Source organism: Gekko japonicus, unplaced genomic scaffold, assembly GCF_001447785.1.
Source record: "Gekko japonicus isolate JY-2015 unplaced genomic scaffold, Gekko_japonicus_V1.1 scaffold2213, whole genome shotgun sequence".
Lineage (NCBI taxonomy): Eukaryota > Metazoa > Chordata > Lepidosauria > Squamata > Gekkonidae > Gekko > Gekko japonicus.
Genome location: NW_015164260.1, coordinates 221,459 through 236,804, shown reverse-complemented (window position 1 = coordinate 236,804; position 15,346 = coordinate 221,459). Strand labels below are relative to the sequence as shown.

Genomic DNA, 15,346 nt, shown 5'->3' with positions numbered 1-15,346 from the left:
TGTCCTGCTGGAGAACTGCACCTTTTTCTCAGAACTGACAGATGCCTTGGCCCTCTGCCACCGAAGGTAGGGATGTGGAACGCTGATACGTTCCCGGCCTTGGTTCCGTCCGTCTGATTTCCACGAGTGCCAAACGCTGATTGAGTAGCTGAACAAATGCTTTCCCCATTAATCTTGCTGAGCCTGGCAAGCCGCAGCTCCTGACTGGGCTCCTCTCTGTCGTTGACACCCAGATCTCAGCAGTGCGGCCCTGACCAGTTGCAAGTCTCAAACTACCGCCAACTTCATGGTGTGTCGGTCTTCCCTTTTTCCTGCAGGTATTTCCGGCAAGGGTCCTGGAGGCGGTGGAGACAACAATGCTCCCGGTGCCCCAGGGGGTGCCTTTGGTCGCATATCGGACACGATCCCACCGCTGCCACCCCCACAGCAGCCACCTGGCGAGGAGGATGAAGACGACTGGGAGTCCTAGACCCGGCCGGGCTTTTTGTTCTGGGCTCCCTTCCCTGCCACAAACATGGGGCCAGTAGCCTGACAAGAGAGGGGAAAGCCCACCTGGGGCTATTCATGGTCAGAGGGCTGCTGCTGCCTTTGCTTTTGTTTGTTTTTTAAGGCCCTCCTGTAGCAGAGTCTTAAGTATCAAAGACGGTTAACCATTGCAAGGCTTGCCCTTCTCGTCTGTGTTCTCTCGAGTGCCTGCGTCTGCTGGAGGGCTGTCGGGTCGCTTGCGATCAGAGAGGGTCAAAGCCCGGCTCTTCTCTTGCGACGGGAGCTGAGAATCCCGGGTGAGGCCTTGAAGACAGCTGGAGAGCAACAGACTCCACCACCGCAGCATTCAGCCGTCCCCCTTCTGCTTTTTTCTGCAGCTGGAGGAGGTCGGGTTGGGAAGTACCACTGAGCAGTACAGGTCTGCAGAGCCCAGGAGGTGCTCTTGCTCTCTGACCCTCCTCTTCCTTTCGGTGCATGCTGGCAATGCCAGCCCTATAGGGAAGAGTGTCCTTTTGTCACATGTAGAGGAAGGAGTGGGACAAAGGGGTCAGCTGCGGATGGTTCCTTCTTTTTCACACATGGAAAGTGGGAGGTGAGGCCGCGCTGCCGGGTTCCATTTGGCTGAAGAATGTCAAAAGGCAGCGCAGCGGTGAACCTGGAGGTGTGGTGTCAGCTTGGCCCTTGGCTTTACACACACACTCTCTGCCCTGGTAAAACACTTGACATTTGCTTAGTCCATAATGTGGCATGACCTTACAAAATCCAAGCTCCTTTTGCTGCTCTTGTCTTGCAGAAGGCAGCTGATGGAGGTTTGTGGTACTTGCATCAGGGCTGGATCATTTTAGTTCTGGCCGGGGTACCTCCCCCCCCCCCCAGCTACCCTTAGTGGGGCAAACAGTAAGAGCCGGAGGCCTGTGTAAAAACCCTGATGGATCTCAAGATCTCAGAAGAGGTGTTTTTAAGCAGATTTAAAGCAAATTAAAAACTACATGTTTATACCTGGGGGAACCCCCCCCCCTCGTGGCCATAGCTCCCTCCTCCCATTGCAGTTGCCCGTGGAGAGGCAAGGAGTAGCGGGCAGAGAGTGGATGTAGCGGGCACCTTCGACAGCTTCATTCTCTTCCAATCACCAAAACTAAAAAGCGCTGATGTTTTTCTAGACCACGAGTGAGGCCTTTTGGTCCCAAGCTCTCGGGTTCTTGGCTTCCTCCCCTCCAGTGAAGCCGTGCTCCTGCCCTTCTAGCCCCGTGCGGGTTCCTCTGTGCAACTGGTGCCTTTGCCTTCAAGTTCAAATCAGCTAAAAACCTACAGCCTTCTTGTAGAGAGGCACAAGTCATTAAAACTTCAGCAGCCAGGCTTAATGTTTTAGAAACGGGAGCAACCCCCCAGTCCGTGTCCTTTTGACCCATTTCTTTCATTTTATATGTGAACACTGCTGTGTAGCGAACGAGCTGAGGCCTCCTTTGCTTCAAAGACCGGAGAAATAAGGTCAGGGAAAGATCAGAGCGGGCTCTACGGCAAGACAGCTGCAGCCTTCGGGGGTCTTTCTGAATCTTCCCCCGCCAATTTTCCTGACAGAGGCAAGTGCCTCCTCTTGAGCTGCGGGGCGACGAGGGAAATCCGCTCGGACGGAAAACCGAAAACGACCAGAGTTGTGTGAACCTGCGTGGCGAAGCCCAGGATTCGTTTGGCAGCGAGGGTGCTGGTCCCCATTTTGTTCAAACCTGCCCCGGTGACCCCGAACCTTCCCAGCCTCAGCTCTGCTGCTACACAAATATTCACCCAAGATGAACCATTAGACTTCTGCATACAGAATGTCCTGCACTGACAGGTAAAGAATCTCACGTAGTCAGTCATCGCAGCAAAAAAATGATAATCTCCCGTAGGCACGATCCAAGAACTTTATTAACCACTTTTTAAAACAAAGTTAAAAAGCAGCAAGGGCAGGGCTGTAGTGATTGCATTCAGCTACGCTCCAGGCAAAGGGACAGCCGGGGAGCTTGTCCATCACCGTCAGGCACAGACGGAGTCGCAAATTGACCTCTTCTCAGAGTGGAACTAGAAGACGGGGAAATAAGAACAGGCATCAGTTCAGGTCACTGCTGAGGTCGGAGGAAGAAATCGGGGGCCTAGTGCAAGGGGCGGGAGGAAAAGTGTTTGTCGTTAACTCTGGAACAGTCAGCAAGGCAGGGCCTTGGGGGGGGGGGGGGGAGCTCAAGGCAGCAAGAGACACTTTCAAGCTCAGAACAGACAAAAGGAAGGACTTCAGCACCCAAAGAGTCATTAACACCTGGGATTCCCTGCCACAGGAAGTGGTGGCCCCGGCAAGCATAGACAGCTTCAAGAGGGGATTAGATAAACATTTGGAGCAGAGGTCCATCAGGGGCTATGAGTCACAAGGTATAGATAGGAACACTCTGTCTGGTACAGTGATGCTCTATATGCTTGGGGGCCACAGTGGGAGGGCTTCTGGAGTTCTGGCCCTGCTGGTGGACCTCTTGCTGGCACTTGGCTTTTGGCCACTGTCGAACTGGATGGACCACTGGCCTGATCCAACATTGGCTTCGTTTTTTGTTCTATGGTAGCAGCCAAATTTACCATAGAGCTTTTGCCCAAATACCATAGTGTTACATGTGGTTGCCAATGCCCCCTCTAAGCTGTGGAATCTTGTGAGCAAAAATTCCACTTTGTGAGCTATTGACATTAAAGTTGTGAGCAAGCAGTTTGGCTACTGAATACATTAGTTTGCTCTGGAGCCATCCTTCCCGAGCTGAGACAAAACTGTGTGAGCCGGAGGTTAAAAAACTGTGAGCTAGCTCACACTGACTCAGCTTAGAGGGAACACTGGTCGTTGCAACATCGGCTGGGCCTCCCTCTGGCTCCCAGTAAGTCCCCCCCCCCCATCCCCTGCCAGTTGCCAGGAAGGAAAAGGACCTGGCAACCCTAAATGAATCACTTATGAACACATAAAGTTACTTTGGCCTGATCCAACATGGCTTCTCTTATGTTCTGGCATCCGGGCGACTCAAGCTGGCAGTCTGGGCAGGAAGGCAGATCGAGGGCCATGAAGTTCGGAAGCACAAGGGTCCATGGGCAAGCAACAAGAACAAAGTCCTTCCATTTATTCCAGTCTGCCCCAAATTGCCAGCAGGCAAGAGTCTGCCAGGCCTGCTCCTCCCGCCCTGTGTTCCGTCTCTGCTGTCAGCAAGGCCCTGTAGTTGGCCATGAGACCAGTGGGTGCTCTTGTGCCTCTGGCCAAGGGAGGGCAGAATCACGAATCGGCAGAGCCCAGCCTAGCCACTCACCTTTCTTAAGGCAGCAAACGCGGGCCCAAACGCAGCCTTGACCTGGGCCCGGCTCCTGATCCACTGGGGCAGCTTGTTGAGAACAGCCGGGCGGCCATAGCGGTGGTCTAAGAGCACAATGCTGGCAAAGTCCTTCCGATGGCGAATGGCCCTCCCTGGCAGAGGGAGATACACCAGAAAGAGACCGCTCAGAGCCCCTGTAGGTTGACAACCCCTTGGAGACCCTCTGCTTCCTCAGACCCCATCCTGAAAGACCCAGAAGCCATAATGGGACATGCAGCTCTTTCTGCTATGGAAACTAGGGGTGTGGGGGGGGAATTGCTGGTATTTTTCGGGTTCGGGTAAATCAGACCCAAAAAATATCGGTAAATGCCAATTTTCCCCAGTAAAATACCAGTAAGGTATTCGGATTGGGGTTATATTTAGTATTCCCGAATATATTTGGGTTTGTTTTATACCACCCGAGGGAAAGGAGACATGTTAGAATGCCTTCTTTCCCTCTGGTAGACCCTACAGATTTCCCTGTCAATTTCACTCCTAGCCAGTCAGCTGGGAGTAAAATTTACAAGGGAAAGCCTGGCTCTCTGCCCTCCCTTCTCTTGCTGACAGATTGTAGCTGGAAAAGGGTGGGCAGGCAGGGAACCTAGGCATGTTTATAATGCCTTTCTTTCCCTCCCCGACATTGGGAAGGGAAAGAAAGGCATTTAAACCCAACAGCTGACTGGCGGCTGAGCCAGCTGTTCGCTTTAGTGAGACCTTTTTCATATAGCAAAATGAATAAGAAAAAGACCCCCCCCCCCCCCAAAAAAAAAGCCAGATAATTACGGCTTTTTTGGGTTCAGCTATACCGATAGCCAAATACAGAACTGTGATCTGTATCCGGCTTATGTGATACCCGAAAAATACCTTGTCGGTATTTTTCGGGTATTTTTTCTGTTCAGATATAACCGAATGCAAACCCCTAATGGAAACTGGACTGGCAGCTGAAGCTCAAAGAAAGGGATGACCAGGCTTAGCTTTAGGGAATCATCCAACAGGGTTCATTCTCAACAGCAGCCCCTTATACGGAGCTACTAAGACTGACCCTTTAGCATTTCTGCACCAGGCTAGCCCCATCTCATGAGATCTCAGAAGCTAAGTAGGGTCAGCCCTGGCTAGTATTTGGATGAGAGACCGCCAGGGAAGTCCAGGGCTGCTGTGCAGAGGCAGGCAATGGCAAAGCACCTCTGTTCATCTCTTGCCTCAAAACCCTACAGGGGTCACTGTAAGTCAGCTGCAACTTGACGGCACCTCCCACCACCCCAACCTTACCCCACTGGGGCCCTAGCTTCCAAATGGCTTGTTTTTGCCTTGACCCAGATGGCCCAGGCTAGTCAGATCTCAGAAGTTAAGCAAGGCCAGCCCTGCTTACTATTTGGGTGAGAGAGGAGCCCTGAGGAAATACAGGTTTGCTATGCAGAGGCAGGTACCACCCCTAATGCTAAACCCTACAGGGCCACCATGAGTCAGCTGCGACTTGACGGCACCAAACCCTGAACTCAAAGAGAAAGACACAATCCAGTCACCGCTGGTTTAACATGAATTTCGATTCCCTGGGGGAGACTGAAGCTTCCTTCTGGAGAGGCCACGCTACTTGCTGCATCCGTCTGCCGGGACTGACGCAGGAAAAGGCTGGGAGGAAAGAAGCCCCTGTTCTTTCCCTGTCACCAAAGTCTTCCCAGCCCATTTGCCCAGAGCAGAGTTCTTGGCCCCAGCCGGCAAAACCAGAGGCGAGTTTACAAGGCCAGCCTGATAGGTACTATCTTCAAGAAGAAGTGGAAAAAGAGATTGGATTTATACCCCACCCTTCACTACTCAAAGAAGTCTCAAAGCAGCTTACAATCCCTTTCCTTTCCCCTCCCCACAACAGACCTCCTGTGAGGCAGAGAGAGCTCTCTTGAGGACTGCTCTTTCAAGAACAGCTCTAAGAGAACATGTGACTGACCCAGGTCACACCAGCAGCTGCATGCGGAGGAGAAGGAAATCAAACCCGGTTCTCCCAGATTAGAGTCCACGCTCTTAACCACCACTCCAAACTGGCTCTACTTGGGAGCTGCTCCTCTACCCCTTTGGGTCATCAGAGATTTGCCCTTTGTCCAGCTGCTGGCTTTGAAGGAGCCGCCAGGCTGGGCAGCAACTGTGATGGGGAGATTAAATCCCGATGTCAGCCTTGCAGATATGGCTCATGTTCTTACCTATGGACTGGTTCACTGCTTTCATGCACAAGTTCTCAATCAGCATTCGGCCTGGTGCCTGGCCTGCCGTCTTTGGCTGGAGGGAGGGAAAAGCAAGACAGCAGAAGGTGTGAATGAAGTCAGACTAGACGTTCCAGCCTTCCTGCCTGTTTGCCCTGTGAGTTACAGCAGGAACGGAGGGCTGGGCAATTTGTGGCAGCTGCCAGAGGGGGCTGAGAACAGGGAACTGGTTTGGCTGCGCAAGTTTTCCCCACCTGCTGTGACTTGTGGCTGGGTCTGAGCAAGGATAAGGAGGGATGCATTTAAGGACTTTAGGGTAGCCTCCCTCTGGTGTCCTTAAAATGGCGAAAGAGCATCTCAGTCGGATACTGTAACTGTTAGGAAGAGACTAAAGGCATGCCGCCTATAAGAATTCAGCAGAAGCCACATAGAGGGAACAAGAGAAAACCCAGCAGGAAGTAGATAAAGCCTCCACACTGGAACAGGTCACCTCCCCCCCACCCCTACACACACACTTACCATCCCTTCCCCAACTGCATGAAATCTTCCATCCCCTGTTCTTAGACCGAGGTCTTGAACAACAAAACCTAAAAAACTTAAAACCCAGGTCTAAAAACACCTCTCCTTCAACACTTCTCTGCAGCCTCTAGAAATCGAGCAACAAAATAAGAATGTTGGGAATCGGAATCCTCAAAGAGAAACTGAACCTTTTCCTCTAATATTGCACGGTACATTGATCAAGGCAGGGCATTGTCCATTTTAGCCTAACCCGGAGCACATAAGGATGTTGCTGGAGGGGGGGGCAGGGACAGAACCGATCTGAAAAAGGAATCCTTCGCAGACACCGCCGCAGTACCACTGAAAAGAGGCGGCTGAATCGTGAATGCATAAGGGTCCTACATAACTTTGGGCTAACCAAGGAGTCTAAACAAGAGAGTTTACCCTGAAACGGAAGGCCCAAGGCAAGCGGGGAACACATCCTCCGAGCATCAAAATGGGTATAGCGCTTATCTCTGGCATGAATCAGTTAGGTCACTTGTTTTTTGCACTGATTTATAGAGGAAGGAAAAAAGACACACACACCCTCCCTTATGATTTACAGGAGATAAGTTCTGCTCAAAGAGCTGGAGCCAGGGAGCCTTATAAGAAATGAAACCAAAACTTGAAGGCATCTACCCAGGCACAGGCTTCTAGTAAGCTAAGACCGAATTCATAACGAAGGGCCAATGATGAAATGCACCTGGGGAGCCCTCCAATTGCCTGAAGGGACGAGGACTGTACTTGGTTTATAGAACTGCATGAAATCAAATAGAACAACCCAGCTCCCCTAGACAGTAGCTTCCCCTTGCTCTCCTGCTCTGCAGCATTAAGGGCATGTTCACACGTAAAAAAAAACATGTTTGAGTGACAGCTGGATGAGTGGCCATTGAGCATGTGGGAGGGGCTGTGGTTCAGTGGTAGAGCCCCTGCTTTGCATGAAGAAGAGGAGAGGAGATTGGATTTATACCCCGCCTTTCACTACCCAAAGGATTCTCAGCAGCTTGCAATCCCTTTCCCATCCTCTCCCAACAGACACCCTGGAAGGTAAGTGGGGCTGAGAGAGCTCTCCCAAGAACTGCCCTTGAGAGAACAGCTCTGAAAGAACTTATGACTGACCCAAGGTCAAACCAGCAGCTGCATGTGGAGGAGTGGGGAATCAAACCTGGTTCTCCCAGATTAGAGTCCACATTCCTAACCACTGCACCAAACTGGCTCCTGGTTCCAGAAGGTCCCAGGTTCAATCCCCAGCATCTCCAGTTAAAGGATTTGGCAGTAGGTTATGTGAAAGACCTGTGCCTGAGACCCTGGAGAGCCACTGCCAGTCTGCGTAGACAACACTGACTTTGATGGACCAAGGGTCTGACTAAGTAGAAGGCCGCTTCATGTGTTGTGTGCAAGCCAATCATTGCAGATAAAGCACAGGTATCTTTCCCATCACCGCAAGTGTCAGACATGCTCACGTGACATCTCCCAGTATAAAGAGTCTTACTTCGTTCTAAGGGGTGCCAAGTGCACGAGGCTTGCCTGTTTGATCCTACGGGCCAATTTTCATGTATTAAACTAAACAGTGGGTGATCCAACAGCTAAAAACCATTAGGATCAAGCTGTTAACCTTTGTTCTCCCATAAGAATGTGAAATAATTTCAGCTTCTCCTACTTGACAAGATGAATGAAGCGAAGACAGTACAGCACTTTGCACCCATGGTATGTTATCTGTATGGCTGTTGGGGGGGGGGGGATTATTTCCTGGGAATGGCAAGGGGAGGGGAGCCACACAGTGCAGGATCTTTATAACCCAACTGAGAGCCCTTGGCTTAAAAACACAGTTAACAAAGAATCCGGGTTTACCATTGTCTTATCGAGGTAAGCCATTTTCTCCTGGAGTTCTGGAGACTTGATGTTGGGGTAAGGCATGCCCACCATGATCACAGATCTAGAAGGGAGACAGAGTGCACGCACGCACACAGATGAAAAGTATTACATTCGTTTCTGTAATGCCATTGAGCATGCCTTAATCTAAGGTTTGCCAAGTGCATTAGAGACCCATCCTGTTCCTAGAAACCTTCATAATAGCTCAAGGTAGTTTCAAATTGAACAGCAGGGAGATGGGGGTAAACAAGCACATGGATGCACTTCTGATAGGACCTATGGGCGATTCTGCATCCGGCGTACGCTCCACATTTTCTCAACACCGAGGAAAAGGTGCAGCTCAAAACCACATTCAAATACCCCCGGGGCAACGCCATACTGAACGGCCATACATCTATGCAGAAGGTATCATAAAACCCGATGATCAAAGAAAGTGAACGCAGCGTGCAATGCAGAGAGAATTTCCGTTCCAACCTGGGGTAAGACAGCGGAGGGAAAAGCCAATGCAGAATCGCTCAGGGTCACACAACCAACATTCCCAGTGCCTATTTCAAGTTAGGCCTCCTTCTGGCTTCGCTCAGCCCAACAGGTCTCATTTCCACTCAAGGCCATTTTGGCCCTAGACTGGGAGGAGCACAGGGCAGTGGTGGCTTCTCAGGGAAAGCTCATGAGGCAGACAGTCAATTTGGGTAGATCTCTCCAATGGGCACTTTGCCCTGACCCCTCCCTTCATCCCCATCAGCCTTCTGCTTGAAAAGAGCCCACTAGTGATGAGAATGTCCGACTAAGATCTGGGGGAGCCAGGTTCAAATCCCCACTCTGCCATGGGGGCTTGCTGGGTGACCTGGGGCCGGCCACGCCCTCTCAGCCTGTGACCCACTTCGCAGGGTGGTCTCTTGGGAGGATAAAAGGATGAGGCAAGCATTGTTGAGGAGCTGCGGTGGCTCAAGTGGTTAAGACGCTGAACTGCAGGCTGTGGAAGGTCGGTAGTTCAGCAGTTCGAGACCCGGGTTGCCGCATGACGGCGTGAGCTCCCGTCTCTAGTTCCAGCTCCTGCCAACCTAGCAGTTCGAAAGCAAGAAATTGCAAGTAGATAAATAGGTACCACTTCGGTGGGAAGGTAACAGCGGTCCATGCGCCTTGGTGTTTAGTCATGCCGGCCACATGACCACGGAAACGTCTTCGGACAGCGCTGGCTCTTCGGCTTGGAAACGGAGATGAGCACGGCAACCCTAGATTCGGACTTGACTGGCTTTCGAGCAAGGGAACCTTTACCTTTACTTTTTTGGGTCTCCACCAGGATCCTACACCTAAATAACATATTCTGTAGCTCGCACCACTAGACCGAGATTTGCAACGACACTAGAATGACCTAGGAATATTGGTGTTTCTAATTGCTAAGATACACGGAAGGGATTCCGGACCTTTCAAAGCCGAGCCTGGCCTTTACCTTCCCAAATCGTCGGAAAAATTTATTCCTTCGCTCATTTTCCCACCGACCACAGAAAACAGCAAAGCTCCCGTCATGGTGGTTCCTGCGTGGCTGCAACGCTGCCAGAAGAAAATCCCCCCCCCAGTAGGTTAGCAAAGGCTGGAGGAGAAGCAGCAGCAGCTTTGGATCTAGGCACTGAGAGCTTCAAGAGGGGACTGGAGCAGAGGTCCATCAGTGGCTATTGGCCACCAAGGTATAGATGGAATGCTATGACTGGGGCAGTGATGCTCTGTGCCCTTGGTGCTTGGGGGGCTACAGTGGGAGGTCTTCTGGAGTTCTGGCCCCGCTGGTGGACCTCCTGATGGTCCCTGGGTTTTGGCCACTGTGTGACACAGAGTGTTGGACTGGGTGGGCCACTGGCCTGACCCAACATGGCTTCTCTTATGTTCTTAGGCAGCCAAGTATGGGTTGGTTCTGTTAAGCAGCCCCCCCCCCTTCTCACCTTGATACACTTGGCATATTCTGCCAGCACCTGCTCCACCTGGTTCGCTCTCTTGGGTTCCTGAAATATCTGAAAAAGACACAATGCACTTGATGTCAGCAGCAGAGAAAAGCTTCTCTGGGGCACACATGGAAGACTCAATGCAGATTTCTGGATTTTACACAGTCGCAGAAACAGCTGGACTGGTTCAGATCCAGACTAAACAGGTAATCGCCATCAACTCCACCTTCCCACTACGGCCTCCCCCCTCCACCCCATTGCATTTCCAATATACTCCAGAAGGGTGATTTTGCGGAGATCAGTGGGAGGAGAGGAGGCAGGATGGTTCTGTTCTGCTGATGGAAAATTTAGTCTGGGATTTGACCCTTCGGTACCGGAGACTGAATACAACATCCTTCAAATTTTAGTTTCCCATTTTTTAAAAAAAGTCCTTGGAAACCAATGCTCAAATATCTATGCAGCCATCTGGGACAAAAACCACCATCTTCACAGAATTGTTGGGAGGCTACCTTATATTTCTAGGTCACCTTCCCATCCAGGTAGGGTTCCACAGATGGTTGAAAGAGTGGCTGTGAGCCCAGGGAGGAAGGATTTCATTCAGGTCAGTTCCTGGATGCTCCCTCTCTTCCTTATCATTTGGTACGACCAGGGAAAAGAACCTAGAGTGGAGTTACACAGATAGGGGGGCGCTCTCTGTCACATCGGCGGCCCTTGCAGGAGGTATCACACTGCCTTCCCATGATGAACAGCAGCAGAATAAGCTACATAAGCAACCATCCGTGTGCAGATTCCATTTTGATTCATGGTTTAGGCAGGTGTCAAGCATTCAATTTTTCTTGCAGAAAATCTGAGTGACCCGGCGCTGCTTGTGATGCTTCGCTTTAAAAGCAGAGAATTTGAAGAACCCTGCGAAATTCCCACCCCACCCCAGGGCACCCTCAGTGTCTCCTCCCCCCTCTGATTTTGGACAGTCAATCCTCTGTGCTGCTGGACCCACATCTGCTCCCAGCTGCTGGGTAAATCAGCAGGGACCGCTATGGGCCAGATGCTGGACTTTCCAAAACCCCTAGCCAAAAGCAATCTGGAATGACATATGAGGACCCGTCCCTTGCTAATGTCCATTTATATTAAAAAGAGTTTCTGTCTTCTACCAATCAAAATTGGATTGATTCTGTTGGATGGCCTCATTTGACCCCCACTTGCTTTACCAGTTGGCATGAGTTAGTGCGCTTCCACTGAGCTCGCACAAGCAGCCTGCCCCGGTGTCCCAAACTGGAGTCTGATTTGCTAAAAAGTTAAAAAGGTTCCCGATTCCAGGCTGGCTCATACCATTCCGCTCTGCCTCATACGCAAACAGGCCACGCTCTCTGCGCTTCCGAAGCCGCGCGGCACCGTCTAATATAATTGAGATCTAAGTACGGCGGTCAGTCGCCCGGCAAGTATCCTTTATTCATTATTGGCTGAGGATTGGCTACATAAACATCCTCTCTGCTTCACCGTGCGGGCAATGGGAAATGCTCAAGGAGAGAGGACGAGAAGCAGAGGGGGGAGGCCCGTCATCATCAGTGGATGGTAATAGCCGGAGCTTGGGATGGCCGGCCCCCGTTTAAAGCCCCCGCGGCCAGCGGGCCGTGCCATTACCTTCTTCTTAGCAGCCAGGCGGGTGAGCAGCCCGGTCTTCTCCCAGTGCACGTACACCTGCTTCTCGTACTCGTAGGAGGGGAAGAAGCACACCACTCCCCCTGGGACGACGTTGCAGAGGTTGCTGAGAATCCGCCCCGTCTCCTCCATCTGAAAGAGAGAGGCGGCCGCTTCAGTCTCTGGGGCGCCACGCTTGGTTGCCGAAGCCTGACCTGGGAGTGACAGGCACCACGAGCCGCCAGGCCCGAACGGAGGCTGCAGGATCTTGCTGAACTTCTTCCTCTGCATTCCAGCAACTGGCTTATACGGAGGGGACTGTCCAACCAGGGCAGGAGCGACTAAGGACTCAAAGGTCAGAGGTGACCAAGCTGCAGGAGTGACCCACCAGGCATTGTGTTCCCCCCACCCCCCGGCTGGCTATACACGTATCCGCATCCTCCATCGCAAGGGTTTCTGTGACAGATTTTTAGTTCATAAATGCACATGAGATAAATAGCAAATAAAACCTGATGGACCACGTCTCCTGATACGTGCCTGCTAAACATGCCTCAGTTGGAGATCCCTCCACTCTGAAAGGCAAGGATGGAGGTGACCAGGACTGGGGCTTCTCCACGGCAACCTTGACACTTTGCATCATTTGGGTCTTCAACCCCTGTGAGCTGTTTCATGGGGGATGTGGAATGGCAGAGTGCAGCCCAGTCTCATCAGAGCTGGGAAGCTAAGCAGGGTCAGCACTCGGCTGAGAGACCACCAAGGATGACTTTGCAGAGGCAGGCCATGGCAAACGGCCTCTGCCGAACCACTTGCCTTGCAAGCCCTGTGGGGTGGACAGCATTCTACACACACAAGCTGCTTCCTGAGTGGTTTGTCTTGTTTTCTGAGACTGAAGGGCCAGGATAATTGAAACAAACGAACAAACAAACCACAACCTTCCTTTCTCGAGTTGGCCGGCTGCTGCATTCACAAGAGTTCCCTCAAGCAAATCCTCTTACGCTTGGCTCAAATGCAGCACACGCACATCCGCACCCATAGCGTAGTAGCACAGGCCTGGTCTGTGTGCTCACCTGACCGGTACATTCCCTTTGCATGGCGAAGGAAAGACTACACCTATCTAGAGTGGGTCCTACCGGGAGATCTCTCATGTCAGATGCTGCATTGTGAACATGGGGGAAGACGGACACCCACGTCAGCCCCCGCCTCTTCCTGGCAAACAGGATCCAGAACCCAAATGCCTGTGGCCTTTGCAAGCAAATAGACGGAGGAGGACTGTCGGGCTCAGAAGCGTCCAGATACAGCACAGAGCAAAGGGGGACATTTAAAATTCTCTGAAAGGAAGAGCGTGCCTGTCTATGGCTGGAATCCAAAGAGATATCTGGCCTTTCGCATAAGGGATTAGCACTCAGCCAGTGGAATATTTCTCCCATGGGCCTGTTGACACCAACCCACTGCCAAACCGCCTAAGGCAACAGGAGGAGGAAAAACACACTGACCATCTGAGGCAGGGTCCTCTTCTCATAGGTGAACTCCAACTGTTGACCGGATGGGCCGCTGCAGAGGACGATGGGTAAAATGTTGTCTGGGGGGATCACGTGACCTGGTGAGGCAACAGGCAGGAGGAGTTAGAGGCAGGGACGCTGAGCTAGCCTTCCCCTTTAGGGCTGCCGAGAAGCAGGGCCAGCCGTGGGAAGACATCCCCCTATCACACTCTTCCTGGAGGGCAGCACACGCTCTTTCCACCCCCTGCGGTGAGGACAGGGGAGGGCGGGGCTCACCCTGCCCTGACCCACCCAGCAGAGGGAGGGAGAGAGCGGCCTCCCCACAGCTGGCCATCCCCTGGGGCCAGAGGCACACCTTCCTGATGCCACACACCTCCGCTGCTGGCACCCCAGGCAATTGCCCAGGGCTTCCTAGTAGATGGGCCACCCTTTCCTATAGGCAACGCCAAGACTGGTGCCATGACACTCGTGGATCCGTACAGCCCACTCACACCACTCCTGAAGGAAACAAGCTCTGCCTCTAAAAGCACAGTGACTTCCAGTGGGTGATCATCACGCAATGCGTAAGAATCACTTTCCTCACCAGGATCTAGCAGAGAACAGGATATTGCAATGAAGGGCCAGGGCCCCTTGTTGCTTGTGGGCACCCCTGGAAGTCCTAACTTGTGTGGGCATTTGGACACAGCCCTGAGCGATGGAAGCAGCAGCTCTGAGACCCTGTGGACGCCTGCACACACTCTGCTCTGGGATGAGCACGACTGACCCAGCCTACTAAACCCACATCATTGCTTGTTTTGAACATTTGGCAATGAATCACATTTCTGTAACATCTTAACCCTCTGATATTCTCCAAAAAGGAAACGTGTGACCTGGATTCCCCAGCTTTGGAAGGGAGGAGGGGGAATTTGCCCCAAGTGTAGATTGTGCTGGATGTCCTACGACTGCACGTCCACATGGAAACCTAAGCCCCGCTGAATGCAAGCGCACTACCCCCCCAGCAAATATGCAGAGGATTGCAGCCACGGTTGCATTTCCCAGCCTGGCTTTTTCGTGACAAAGACAGATGATTCCTTTGCTCTCACTTTTCACTGGAATGTCAATAGGGCAGCTTTTGCCAGCTAACGTTGGCTGGGATTCCCCATGCAAAGTGCAGGCAGAGGTGAAAGGCATTTGGATCCCCCTTTTTTGGCTGCAGTCTTGTGTAGGAAAGCAGGCAACGACATTGCGTTGCACAGCACCGTAGCAACTTGGCAGGAAGGCTGCACAGAGCGCGCCAGGACTCACCACAGGAAAACTCCTCGATTCTGCCAGCGTCGACGCCCACAGAGGTGAGCAGCTGTTCCCTGAAATCGGCCACCTGTAAAAACATGGCTTCAGCACGACACAAGCAACAGGCAATGTTAGCAGCATTCTGTCCTGAGGGGGGTACAGTTAAAATGCAGACCAGGGTAACCCACATTCTGCAATGAGCCAGCAGATCTTGCTCCCTCTCTATGAGGGTGGAGGAGGAGGAGATGGGATTTATACCCCGCCCTTCACAACCCAAAGGAGTCGCAGAGCGGCTTACAAACTCCTTTCCCTTCCCCTCCCCACAACAGACAACCTGTGAGGGAGGTGGGGCTGAGAGAGCTCTGAGAGAACTGCCCTTGAGAGAACAGCTCCGAGAGAACTTGTGACTGACCCAAGGTCACCCCAGCCAGGTGCATGTGGAGGAGGGGGGAATCAACCCCGGTTCTCCCAGATTACAGTCCGCGCTCCTAACCACCAGACCAGACTGGCGTAGTGAATGTCTGCACAATCCCTCGTTTTGCATAATTTACTTTGCCAGTCACAGGAAAGAG

At 52.1% G+C, this 15,346-nt stretch overlaps 2 protein-coding genes across 2 annotated transcripts in view; one reads left to right on the top strand and one right to left on the bottom strand.

Moving 5' to 3' along the window:
* LOC107108296 (WAS protein family homolog 1-like) overlaps window positions 1-735 on the top strand; it is a 45,275-nt gene extending 44,540 nt beyond the window's left edge. The window contains exon 7 of the mRNA XM_015408716.1: window positions 318-735. Within this exon, the coding sequence (XP_015264202.1) occupies window positions 318-469 (152 nt within the window). The 3' untranslated portion in view covers window positions 470-735. The remainder of the gene's footprint in view (window positions 1-317) is intronic.
* A 1,693-nt stretch (window positions 736-2,428) lies between these two features.
* Window positions 2,429-15,346, bottom strand: part of DDX11 (DEAD/H-box helicase 11) — a 49,336-nt gene continuing 36,418 nt past the window's right edge. Inside the window, exons 18-26 of the mRNA XM_015408715.1 lie at window positions 14,790-14,862; window positions 13,500-13,603; window positions 12,010-12,159; window positions 10,369-10,437; window positions 9,885-9,985; window positions 8,414-8,498; window positions 6,026-6,101; window positions 3,792-3,946; window positions 2,429-2,544 (exon numbers count right to left, since the gene is read on the bottom strand). Of these exons, the coding sequence (XP_015264201.1) occupies window positions 2,500-2,544; window positions 3,792-3,946; window positions 6,026-6,101; window positions 8,414-8,498; window positions 9,885-9,985; window positions 10,369-10,437; window positions 12,010-12,159; window positions 13,500-13,603; window positions 14,790-14,862 (858 nt within the window). The 3' untranslated portion in view covers window positions 2,429-2,499. The remainder of the gene's footprint in view (window positions 2,545-3,791; window positions 3,947-6,025; window positions 6,102-8,413; window positions 8,499-9,884; window positions 9,986-10,368; window positions 10,438-12,009; window positions 12,160-13,499; window positions 13,604-14,789; window positions 14,863-15,346) is intronic.